Raw genomic sequence first — 12,606 nt, 5'->3', positions numbered from 1 at the left:
GGCGGGGCCACCTTCCAGAGCCCTGCATCCCCCCACCCCCACCCCCAGTACTCACAAAGCCGATGAGGTAGGGGCTTCCGGCATCCCCCAGCAGGTGGGAGGTGAAGCTCTGCAGGGCAACGGCGGTGGCCCGTCTGGTGGGGATGACCACGTACTGGGCGAGAGGCAGCAGGTCAGAGGCCAGCAGAGTCAGCTGTGCCCCCCTGGCCTCAGCCCAGGGGTCACAACACTTCTCAAGCTCCCGTGGCCTCAGACTCGCTGCTGCCCTGGTGTCTCGACTTGCTCTCCTGGGCCCTCACCCCCTCCTCCCCAGCTTCTGAGACCAGGCTGCCTTAGTGTCTGCACTTGGCCCTTGGCGGGGAGCCAAGTGCACCGGGCACAGGGATCACACGTGGCAACCCTGGGACCAGAACCCTGACCTCAATCTTGCCCTCACCTCCCCACAAGCTAAAGACCCATCTTGGTCTCGCCTCCGTGGGGACCTGCCAAGGCCTGGGCTGGCTGGGATGGGTGATGGTGGGGAAGCAGGACCCTGCCTCGAAGAGCCTCCACTTTTACCCCCAGCACGGACTGCCAGAGCTGCTGGGCCCCCAGAACCCCCACCAGCCCAAGCAGGCCCTGACCCACAGGGGCTGCAGCTCCAAAGCTGGGCGGGCCAAGGTCAGACAGAGGGGCTGGTGGCAGCCCCCTGCCCCCGAGCTCAGCTTCCTCATCTAGTCAGAGCCCCAGCCTTTGTGGACAGTCTGAGAGCAGCCAGTGCCCACCGGGCACCCAGTTACTGGGGGGGAGGGGAGACCTGGATTGCGTGGCCCCATTTCCAGGAATAATTAGTCACTTGGCTGTGACACTTAATAAAATGGGACACGATTTCCCTGGGGCCCAAACCCTGTCAGCATCTGGGGCTGCCCCTGGGGCTGGGGGCAGAGGAGGGGGTCCTGCCTACCGCCAAGGGTACTTGATTCAGGCAAACTCACTCCAACCTTCGCTCCCGCGTGTGCAGTGATCCCCGCCTGGCACTGAGCTGAGTCAGACCTCCCGCCCACCACACCTTTAGCCAGGGACTGGGTGAGGGGGGGCGGTGTTGGAGAGAGACCACCCCGGGTGAAGCACGTACACAGGGAAGCTCGGGCGGGGCCCGGCAGGCTTCCTGGAGGGGAGCTAGCCAGGGGCCCTCATGCCCAGGCAGACTGATCTCCTAGGCTGACCCACATCCTGGCACCAAACCCCAAGTGCGCTGAAGGTGGCCCCATGAGGAGTCCTTCCTCCCCCTGCCCCCAGGGCCCACCCTGGCACCTCCCACCCTCCTCGCCGCCGCCGGTCCCCTGCATACCCTTCTCCCAGTTCTCTCCCGGCCCTGACTTGGAGGATCACTGAGGACAGGACCAGCCAGCCCCCCCTCCACCACCCCCGTCCCAGACTGCCGCTTGTTCTCGAGGCCACAGCCCCCTCCTGCTTCCTCCCAGGCTGCTCCCATCCCCGCCCAAGGACACGAGCCCCTGCCGCCCGCCGCTCAGATGGCTCTTTGTCCCTGGCCGCCTGGTCTGGAGCCCATTGTTGGCCCCGTGAAGACGGCCTCTGTCTGCCCGACCCAGCCACGGGCACTCGGGCAGGCGCGCCTGGAACCCGGGCTGAGCCGGGAGGGCAGAGTCCACGGGAGCTCAGACCCTGAGGGTGGAGCCCTGGCAGACAGCACCACTCTGGTGCCAGCCTGGCACTGCCAGCCTCCCGGCCACAAACCTGAGCCTCCAGACATCGCCCTCCGCACCCAGTCCCCACATCCTGCCCTTCTGCCTGCTCAACCCTCTGATTCCAGGCCCTGCCCCGATGCAGACCCCCAAATCTCTGATCCCCTCTCTCCCCTCACAAGCCCAGCCGGCTCTCCCACCCCTTCACCCACCCCCCCCCATCTGCCCCGAGAGGTTGAGAGGCCCCAGTCAGCACGAGGCAACCTTGGCCTGCCTCACCATGAGGATGTCCGCTGTGATGGCCCAGTTAGAAAACAGCAGCGTCTCCCCTACAAAAATGCAGATCTGCCCGGGAGAGACCAGAGCAACCATCAGGGGGCGCTCTACCCGCCACTGGCCCCAGGCTGCTCCCTGCACCCTGACTGCTGGCCGGGAGCCCCCAGAAGCCTTTGCCCCGGCTCCTGGCGGTCAGGCGCCGGGGAATTTGTGGATTAGCTACAGGCTTCAAGCCAGGCCCACAGCCCTGGACAGAGCAGGGGCAGACTGAGGACTGAAGCCTCCCCGTGGGGGAGCCTCCCCGTGGGGGGTCCCACCCCCTGCCCCAAGTCCGACTGCATTTCCTCCTCCAGAGCCCAGCTCCCCGGCCACCCTGGCACTCCCACCGCACTCACATAGGCCCCCACGATGCTGCTCTTGGCCGCCACGAAGATGAGGCAGATGAAGATGGCGGAGCCCAGCATACCCACAGCGCACACCAGCGGGTCAGCCCGCTGAGTCCGCAGGCGGCACCAGCGTGTGGCTCCTGCGCCCGTGACCACCCCGAGAAAACCCGTAAAGCAGGTGATGGCCCCGAAGATGAGGCTGCGGAGACAGAGGACGGTGCAGCGCGGGTTAGAGGGCAGGGTTGGGGTAGAGGGGCCGGCGGCCTCCCTCACCCCGCCGCCATCCCCGCCCGCCCACTGAGCCCGCCTGGCCGCACCTGTCCTTGGCTGCACAGGGCGGGCTGCTGCACGTCTCCGCCGCCTTCTGCACGACTTGGGCGCGGTGCAGGTAGAGCGGGATCCACATGCCCAGGGCCCCTGTGGCGAAGGACACGGCAGACGTGGCCAGGGAGGAGAAGACGTAGCTGCGGCTGGGGAGAGGCCGGGGCAGCAACACTGAGCGGGGGGCCAGCATCCCCGCAGCTGGCAGGGTCGGGCCCAGGAGGCAGGCTTTCCTCCCTCCTTCCCCCAGGAACAGAAGGCCTCAAATGCCTCGCCTACGGGCTCTGGGGCTGAGGGCTCTGGCTTCAGGGATCGTAAACACGCGTAGCCCCAGCACTGTGGACAGGAGTCTGGCCAAGCAGGCTCTGTGGGCCAGCCTGCAAGTCGGGGTCCTCTCCTCTCGGCGCCCCTCCCTCCCTCTTCCCACTGGACCCCTCCCACAGCACTCACTTGCGGATCAGGGCCTTCATGTCTCGGAGCCATGACGTCCGGGCCTTGAGCTGCCCCCCGAGCTGGTCAGCGTGGCCTCTCCTAGTGGCCGGGACCAGGACGAAGATGAGCGTTCCTGTGATCATGCCCAGGATGGGGGACACCTGGTGGGTCAGGGTGCACCAAGTCAGGACACCAGGGCTCAGGCGTCTTTGTCTCTGCTGCACCTGGAAGGGGGAGCAGGCCAGCCACGCCTTCTCTGGGCCCCGGGCTCCTCCTCTGGGCTGGTATCTGCCCAGCCTTCCTGACTGGGCAAAGCCGCTGGGGGTGAGGCTAGCATATGGGGCTTGGGGGCTCAAAATGGGCTGTGCCGCCCAGGGGCCGGATGGGAGAGAGGACGGAAAGTGAAAGGGAGGGAGGGATGGTCAGATGGATGGAGGAGGGAGGACAGATGGCTGAATAGTCAGAGAGATGGATGGACAGATGGATGGTTGGATGGATAGATTGCTGGGTGGATGAATTAACACATGGAAGGACAGGAGGACGGATGAGTGGCTAGGTGATGGGTGACGAGTGACGGATGATGGGTGATCGATGGAACAAAAGGAAGGTAGGTGGGCGGACATATGGAATGATGACTGGGAGAGGAGTGTTCCTGGGGACAGGGAGCCAGATACCAGCTCCTGCCCGCCTCCCTGGGTCTGGAAAAGCTTCCCGGGCCAGCTCCTCACCCTGGTGGGGGGGGGGGGCACTGAGAAGGGACTGGCTGCGCATGTAGCTTATGGTTTGGGAGGGGCCCGTGTGGGTTCCAGGAGAACAGAGGCTCAGGAGCCCCTTTGGGTCTTCCCTGCATCCTGCCCAGTGTCGAGAACAGAATCTCCAAGGCCCCAGGCCTCTCTCCGGATGGAAAGGGCACATCTCGGGAGTCTGGATTCCAATATACCAGTCCCTCCACCAGCTCCTGAGAACCGGGAAATCTGTACCCATCCCCACCAGGCCTGGGAGCCCATGGTCTGGGGAGTTCCTCTCCATTCGCCGCCCCCCATGAAAAAATTCCACGGAGGCTGCTTCCTTCCTGCTTTTGAGGAAAAAACACTTTGTCTTAAGCTTCCTCTCCTTCACAAGACTGGGGATCTCTGTTTCCTCTGATTGCACTGTCCGGGGGCCTTGGCAGACTTGTGCCGAGTCCTCCTGCAGCACAGGAAGTGGTTCCAGACCCCGGGGCCCTCACACAGGGGTCTCGCCTCAGCCCCGCCCCAGCACAGGCCACAGCGGGAAGTGCTGCCGTGAACGTGGAATTTCCTTCGTCCTCACAGACTGGGGCCCCTGAGTGGGGCGAGTCTGGCACCCTTCACACCTCCAAGTGAACTGAAGGAGAAGAGCCTAGGCCGCGAGGTGGGGAGCCTGGCGGCTGAGGCTCTGTCCCTGAATCTCTGGGTGACCCTGGGCAACGGCTGGTCTGGGGGTGTCCTTACCCGCAAGGCCCAGTGCCAGTCTCCGGCCGCCTGCTTCACGCTGGAGCCGGTGATATAGCCCAGGCCGCTGCAAAGAGGACGGGACGGTCAGGCAGGGATGGGCAGGGCGTCGGGGGCAGGGGATGCTCACCAGTCTAGGAGGCCACCAGCCCCCGCCCCCACCCAGCCAGCCAGGGAGCTGGTCCAGGCGCTTCTCAAGGCTGCCTGCCCATGTGTTTAGGTCACAGAGGGCCAAACTCCAGGGAGAGGGAGTGGTGAGAAACCCGAAGGGACCTGGCCCGGATCCTCACCTGCCCAGAGGGATGGCGAAGTAGAAGACAGACAGCATGAGTGTGCGCGTGTTCTTGGTGAAGAGGTCGCCGATGATGGTGGGCGCGATGGTGGAGTAGCTGGCCTCACCGATGCCCACCAGCCCGCGGGACAGGACCAGCAGCCAGAAGTGCTGTGGGGAGGGGCGGAGAGCGCTGGGGGGGCCCGCCTGCTCCCCTGCCTGCGCATCTCCGCTCCCCGCTTTGCTCCCTACCCGCGGCAGGGCCCAGGAGACAGGAGAGAGGGTGGAGCCCAACCCCTGCCTCAGCAACGACTACACCCCAGGCCACTCTGGGCCTCAGTTCCTGCCTCTGAATAGTGGGTCGGACTGGGTCTAGCTGGCCCAGTGCTCGGATGGAGCTGGACTTTCAGGGGCTGAGAGTTGTAGGTTTGGCGGGGGGCGTAAGCCTGTGTCTCCACTGCCACCCTGACTCATTGGGAGACTTCCTCCCTGGGTTCTGGCCCCATCTTGCCTGACCAGGCAGCTGGGCTGACCCTAGCAGCACTGAGGACGCAGTGTAAATGGGGAGTGGGCAGGGCAGCCCAGTGGGCTCAGTGCCCCTCCCCCATGCACACATCAAAGAGCAAAGCCCAGCTACATGGGAAGGGTGGGGCCGTGCCAGCTGCCAGTGGTTCTACCCCTTTGATGTGGACCCAGCCCCTCCATCCCCCCAGCTGCCCAGGGCCTGAGAACCAAGCCTGGTCATTTTTCCCCGGCCCCACCCCGACCACCCATCCGGCCAGCATTGCCCACATCCAGCCCTCCTCCAGGTCTCCCTGTCTCTGCACATCTCTTTCCCGGCCCTCTCTCTGTGCCGCTGGTCCTGCCATCCATGTCTGTGCCTCTCGTTTCCATAGTTCATTCGCTCTCTCACCCTCCATCTCTGAGTCTTCCTTCTCCTGGCCCCTTGCCTGGGCTTCTGTCCCGGAGAAGCAGCAGCCCACAGCCTTTGCCTATTTTTCTGTTGGGTTCTTTGTCTTTCTCGTATTGGTTTCTGTTAGCGTTTTCTATACCATGGGAATTGAGGTTTATTGGATAGGTCACAAATATTTTCCATCATCTTTCTTTCCACTTTGTTTGTGGGGAGTTTCATCATACAGAAGCTTTATTTTGTGTTGGTTAATTTGATGCTGTCCAAGCTGTTGATTTTCCCTTAATGGCTTCTGGATTTCACATCTTGCTCAAGAAGGGCTAGTCCATCCCAGAATGATACAAAATATTCTTTTATCTTTTATGTTTGTTATATTTTAGAAAGAGAAAGAAAATGGGTGTGATTTCCTTATTCTCCTCCGTACAAGAGCAGGCAGATAAGACCTCTTTGACAAGGGATCCCATAGATGCCCACTCCTCCCCCAGGAACTGGCTATCTTGTGCATTTGTCACGACTTCCTCTCTACCTTTGCCTGCACATACACGTACCAAGGAACAACATTTAGTGTCCCCTGTGTGCTCTCACACAATAAACATAAAAAGACCATCCCTGGGACTTCCCTGCTGGTCCGGTGGTTGAGAATCCACCTTCCAGTGCAGGGGACGCGGGTTCGGTCCCTAGTTGGGGGACTGGGAGCCCCCATGCCGCAACTACCGAGCACGCGAGCCACAACTAGACAGCAGCCCACGTGCCGCAACGAAGATCATGCGTGCCGCAGCTAAGACCCGACACAGCCAAAAGTAAAATAAATACTAAAAAAAAAAAAAGCATTCCATGCGTCTTGTCCCACAACTTGATTTTTTTTCCCTCATCTTTTGGAAACCCATTTCAGCTGGTTAATATAGATCTAGTTCATTCATTTGCTGCTAAGAAGCTCACAGTATGAATACACCCCATTCTACCTGGGCGTCCCCCAAGTCGAGATCATTTAGTTTCTCTCTTTCTTTTCTATTACAAAACTTGCAGCAAACATCCTTACGTAAACCTGTCACTTTGTGTCCACGAGTTGGAGCTTCTCCCTTCGGCATATACCCCCAAGTAGAAGGCTGGGCTGTGCGGTGTACACAGAATTTTACAAAATCCTGCCCCACTTTGCTCTCCAAAGAGGCTCTACCAATTTACACTCCCACTAGTAGCTTGAATAACACTTGGTATTGTCAGCCTTTTTAATTGCCGCCAATCTGATGGGTGTGAAACGGTAACTTGTTGTTGTTTTAATTTGCAGTGCCCTGATTACTCAAGAAGCCGAGAACCGTCTCTTCCTACATATGTTGCCTGTTGGGGGATCTTCCCCTGGAAGTGCCTGTCACTATCCTTTGCCCATTTTTTCTACCGGGTTGTTCGTCTTTTTCTTGTTGAATTATAGTTCTAGACCTTTATGGTTTGCTTTTTACTTTACTTTCACCTAGCTGGGATTTATTTTGAAGTATGGTTAGAAATACAGACCATACTTTATCTTCCATCCAGATGGAAAGTCAATACTCCCAACACCATTTATTTGAGATGCAACTTCCATCCTCCACTCAATTCCCATAGAAAGGAGGACTCTGTTTCCTTGATCTCTTAGTTTATCCCTCTGCTGTTTTCATTAGAATAGCCGTGTTTTGATAACTGATAGGACAAGAGCCCTTTCATTGTTGTTTTCACAATGTTCTTGGCTGTTCCTGGGCACTTTCTCTGCCAGATTTACTTCAGAATCACATTGCCAAGGTCCACCAAAAACCCCCACGGGACTCGGACTGTGACTGCAGTGAACTCATGGATTAATTGGGAGTGATCCGTTTCTCTCTCTGCCTCTGCTCATCTTCTCTCCCCATCTCTCCCTTCCTTCCACACACCCAGAGTGGGGCCCAGACTTGACATCGTGGTCCTGTACTCACTGGTTAACCCCAGAAGCAGCCCCAGAGGTCAGATGAGGAGAAGCCTGATCAGGGGCAGAACAAGAGCCAGAGGGGGTCCAGAAGCTTCTTCTGGTCCAGTCCCCATTTTTGACTGTGGCCATCAGGCTCTACCTGACGTTCTAGGCCTGGGATTTTTTGGGTTTTTTTTTTAATTTATTTTTAGCTGCATTGGGTCTTCATTGCTGCACGCGGGCTTTCTCTAGTTGCGGCTAGCAGGGGCTACTCTTCGTTGTGGTGCACGGGCTTCTCATTGCGGTGGCTTCTCTTTTTGAAGAGCACGGGCTCTAGGTGCACGGGCTTCAGTAGCTGTGGCTCACAGGTTCAGTAGTTGTGGCTCGTGGGCTCTAGAGCACAGGCTCAGTAGTTGTGGTGCACGGGCTTAGTTGCTCCGTGGCATGTGGGATCTTCCCAGACCAGGGCTCAAACCTGTGTCCCCTGCATTGGCAGGTGGATTCTTAACCACTGCGCCACCAGGGAAGTCCTAGGCCTGGAGCTTATTACCTGGCCTGACCCTTCGCTATGAAGCTGCCCCATGAAGCAAACTTGTATCCCCCAAACCTGCCAGTTCTCTCTGCCCTCACCTTCAACCTCCTCTCGATCAGTGTAAATCTGACTCACTATTGCCCTTCTTCAGACTCTTCAGGGTCCAGCACTTCCCTCAGGAGAAAGCTCAGGCCTTCCAACCTGGCATTCAAGGCTCTCCATGACCTGGTCCCTGCCTTCCTTTCCAGCCAAAGCACTCTCCTCCTCAATCTACCAACACACTCCACCATTTCTGCCTCCATGGGGCTGCTCCCTCTGCCTGTGCTATCTTCACCAAAAGGCCTAACCTCCCTGTCTTGCCTGCCCAGCTCAACTGCCACCTCCTCCAGGAAGTCTTCCCTGACCACATGGATGTCAGAGACTGCTCTCTCTTCAGTGAGGACTTTCAGCACTTTGCTTATCTTGAAGGCTCTGAACATGGGAGCTCCTGTCACATCTTCCCATCCCCAGGCCTGGATGCTCCCAAGGCCAGGGTCTCCTCCTTTGTCCCCTAGGCTGAACACTCCCTGAATGCAAATCCTGGTCTTCTCCCCTTCTTTTTTTTTTTTTAAGATTTAATTTTATTTATTTTTGGCTGCTTTGGGTCTTCGTTGCTGCATGCAGGCTTTCTCTAGTTGCAGCGAGCGGGGGCTACTCTTCATTACAGTGCGCAGGTTTCTCATTGTGGTGGCTTCTCTTGTTGCGGAGCACGGGCTCTAGGCGCGCAGGCTTCAGTAGTTGTGGCATGCAGGCTCAGTAGTTCTGGCTCGCGGGCTCTAGAGTGCAGGCTCAGTAGTTGTGGCGCACGGGCTTAGTTGCTCTGCGGCATGTGGGATCTTCCTGGACCAGGGCTCGAACCCGTGTCCCCTGCATTGGCAGGCGGATTCTCATCCACTGCGCCACCAGGGAAGTCCGTCCCCTTCTTCCTCTATCTCCCTCTATAGTAGCCATCATGTGATTGTCCATCCTCTGCTTAAAGACCCCTAGTGACGGGACACTCACTACCTCTCAGAGCAACATATCTCCTCATTGGAAGAAAGAACAGAAATAATGATTTGTTGAAACCTGCCATGTGTCAGGGTCTGGACATTCATGAGTTCAATTATTTCTCACAACCACCCTTCATACTAAGAAGTATTATCCCCAATTAAAGATGAGGAAACTGAGGCTCAGAGAAGTTTCTCCAGATCACAAAGCTGAGTGGGCCACAGAATTGGGATATTCAAATCCAGAACTGTGAGAGCCAAGTAAGAAACATCTTCCTTCCTGGGAATTCCCTGGCAGTCCGGTGGCTAGGACTCCACACTCTCATTGCTGAGGGCCTGGGTTCAATCCCTGGTTGGGGAACTAACATCCCACAAGCTGCACATTGTGGCCAAAAAAAAAAAAAAAACAGAAAGAAAGATCTTCCTGACACTGAACTAATGTTTGTCTCCCTAGGACTTTGACCCAAGGAGCTGGCTGATGGTCGGACAAAGAGCAAACTGTGTGAGGCCTAGAGAAGGGTAGTGACGCATCTAGGGTCACACAGCAAGATGACAGCAGAGCCAGAACTAGAACCCAAGGGCCCTGACTCCTTGGCCAGACTTGCCCCCCTGATCCTTGCATCCTCCCCACATCAGAAGCAGCTCAGAGAGAGTCAGGATGCCACACAGGGCTGTGAGTCCCTCAGTTCAAGGCCAGCACGGGGAAAGCCCAATCAGTAGGGCCAGTGTATAGAAGTACCCAAAGACCCCCTCATCCCACCACACTTGGACCCAACGGGCTGGAACCCCAGTCTAGACGAGGATAGGTCAATCAGACTTGCCACCCGCTGGAGGAACCAGGACACACGGACAGGATGAGCAGGAATGCCGGGTGGAAGGCCCGGGCAGGCCTCACCTGCTGCGGGATGAAGGAGCTGGAGAACGTGACAGCCGACCAGAAGAAAATCCCGCAGCTGAGGATCACTTTCCTGTTGAAGCGGTCACCCAGGTAGCCAAAGATGGGGGCGGCCACCATGAAGCTGCAGATGAATGCTGCGTGGGGAGAGGAGAGCCGCGGTTGTGGCACAGGGGTCTCATGGCTGAGCCCGCCCGCCCAGACCACCCAGCGAGAGGCCAAGCGCCTGCTGAGGAAGCAGCCGCTGCCCGAGAGGGGCAACCTCGGCCAGATCTGGGCCCAGGGGAGGTAGGACAGGCCCTCTGGGTTAGGAGACTCCACGACTCCATCCTCTTCAATGCCCAGTGGCAGATGAGCCCTTCGGGTACTTTTTAAAAGAGTAAAGATTATTCACTGAACATTTTCTACTTGTCAGGTGCTAGGGGCTCACCACACAGCATCTTGTGTATCTTTCTGACCCCCATCCCACCTCACAGATGGGGAGACACTCAGAGAGAAGTGACTTGCCTAAGGCCCCACCAATAGTAAATGTCCCAGTGGGGATTTGACCCCGTCTGACTCCAGAGCCAGTGTTCCTTATACTTTGCCATGCTACTCTCCTTATTATACTTGAAAAAAAGGTTCAGAGAGGGAAAGGGACCTACCCAAGGTCACACAGCAAATCGGGGCAGAACTGGACCTGGAACCCCCAGTCTCATACCTGCCAGATCACACAGCCACCCTCACTCCCAGCAGACTGCAGAGACTTTCCTGACATTTGGAAACATTGTCATTCATTTGTTCATTCATTCACTCATTCATTCATCCATCCTTTCATCCATTCAACAAAGACCAAAATTCCTAGACTCTTGCAGTTTTCATTCTAGTGAGAAACAATGAAATAAAAAATATAGTATGTCAAGGGGTGACACATGCTAAGGAGGGAAAAAGGGCAGAAACAGGAGATAGGAAAAGTGTGTGAGAAAAAGAAAACAGATGTTAACATTTTAAATAGAAAGGTCAGAGGTGACATTTCAGCAAAGACCTGGAGGAGAGGAGGAGACAAATCATGCAAATATTGGGTTGAGAACAGCAAGTGCAAAGGCCCTGGGGCAGGAATGTGCTTAGCATATTTGTGGAACAACAAATAGACCAGAGTGGCTGGAGCAGAGGGACCCTGGGGAAAAGGCCAGATGGGGTAGGGCCTTGTGGCTCACTGTGGTGACTGTGGCTTCTAGGGGTGAGAAAGGAAAACACCAGAGGATGCTGAGCAGAGGAGTGATGTGACCTGGTTTTGTTCTTCCAGAACAATAGAGCAGCAGAGTCTCAGAGGACCCTGTGGGGATGACACTACCAGCATGGGAGGGGCCTTCGAGGTCTCAGGGGGGATAAAGAGTCCAGCAACACAGGGTAGTCGCTAGGTCATGCGGTGAGGCAGCCCCTGATTCCTCCTCCTGGAAGGCAATCCCACAGCTGACGGGCAGATGGCCAGACAAAGGCCGGGGGGGCAGATAAGGTGGCCGGCCAAGCTAAACATTCACAGGGTCTGGCTGTTCCCTCACAGACCTGAGCCCCTAGGAGAAGAGATAGAGGGAGGGGAGGAAGGAGGCAAGGGGGTGAGAGCAGGCTGGGCTGGTGCAACGCGACTATCCCTCACTTATCCCAGGGAGCAGGATGGTGAGCGTGTATGGGTGTGGGGGGCAATCTTTTAATCCCAACTGTGTGACTGGGGCCTCGGGCAGAATCAGCAGAGAGGTGCACGAATCTGGGCACCAGAGACGCAGTGCCTGGTCTTAAATTCAGCTCTGTTCCTTTCCAGCTGGGTGACCTTGGGAAGGTCACAACCTCTCTGTCCCTCAATTCAGTGGTGTGCTGATAAATGTTTAGCAACTGGCTCTCCAAAAATGAGGCGGGGTGGGGGGGAGCCCTGATGTGTAGTGTTTGCCCATTTTCATGGTGCACGTACTCCCACCATGGCCTGATTTCAAGCTACCAAGGTGATGTCACTAATCAGAGTTGGGAAGAGAGATGCAGTCACAGAGTTGTACATAGAGTATTTCTACCACCTAGATCCAACAGACATAAATAACCTTAAGAACGTAGATAATGGTGAAAGGTAGCAAAATAATTAGGGGGTGATGAATTCTGAATGTTTATTACCTTTGGGTTTTTCTTTTTAATAGCTCTTTGGAGTATAATTATACAAAGTATAACTGTATAATTGCTTCACAATACTGTGTTAGTTTCTGTTGCACAACAAAGCGAATCAGCCATGTGCATACACATGTCCCCACATCCCCTCCCTCTTGAGCCTCCCTCCCACCCTCCCTATCCCACCCCTCTAGGTCATCGCGAAGCACCGAGCCCATCTCCCTGTGCTCTGCTGTGATGTTGTGTAATTGTAAGTTTATATAATTCAGTTTGTAATAACGGTTGTGCTTAACAACCAGCTCACACAATTCCTGAAAACTTAACAATCAACTCTCATGAACCTAAGCCACCTCCAGCAC

At 56.6% G+C, this 12,606-nt stretch overlaps 1 protein-coding gene across 3 annotated transcripts in view; it reads right to left on the bottom strand.

Annotated features, from left to right (window-relative positions):
- The window catches only part of SPNS2 (SPNS lysolipid transporter 2, sphingosine-1-phosphate), a 35,212-nt gene that overhangs the window by 2,766 nt on the left and 19,840 nt on the right, over positions 1-12,606 (bottom strand). For all 3 annotated transcript variants that reach the window (XR_009560479.1, XM_060291113.1, XM_030861703.2), the window contains exons 3-10: positions 10,118-10,254; positions 4,863-5,014; positions 4,573-4,639; positions 3,119-3,261; positions 2,665-2,817; positions 2,357-2,546; positions 1,965-2,030; positions 56-154 (exon numbers count right to left, since the gene is read on the bottom strand). Coding sequence is in view for 2 of the 3 variants with exons in the window: in XM_060291113.1 (XP_060147096.1) it covers positions 56-154; positions 1,965-2,030; positions 2,357-2,546; positions 2,665-2,817; positions 3,119-3,261; positions 4,573-4,639; positions 4,863-5,014; positions 10,118-10,254 (1,007 nt within the window). In the remaining variant the exon portion in view is untranslated. The remainder of the gene's footprint in view (positions 1-55; positions 155-1,964; positions 2,031-2,356; positions 2,547-2,664; positions 2,818-3,118; positions 3,262-4,572; positions 4,640-4,862; positions 5,015-10,117; positions 10,255-12,606) is intronic.

Source organism: Globicephala melas, chromosome 20 (genome assembly GCF_963455315.2).
Source record: "Globicephala melas chromosome 20, mGloMel1.2, whole genome shotgun sequence".
Taxonomy (NCBI): Eukaryota; Metazoa; Chordata; class Mammalia; order Artiodactyla; family Delphinidae; genus Globicephala; species Globicephala melas.
This window is presented reverse-complemented; position numbering and strand designations above follow the sequence as displayed.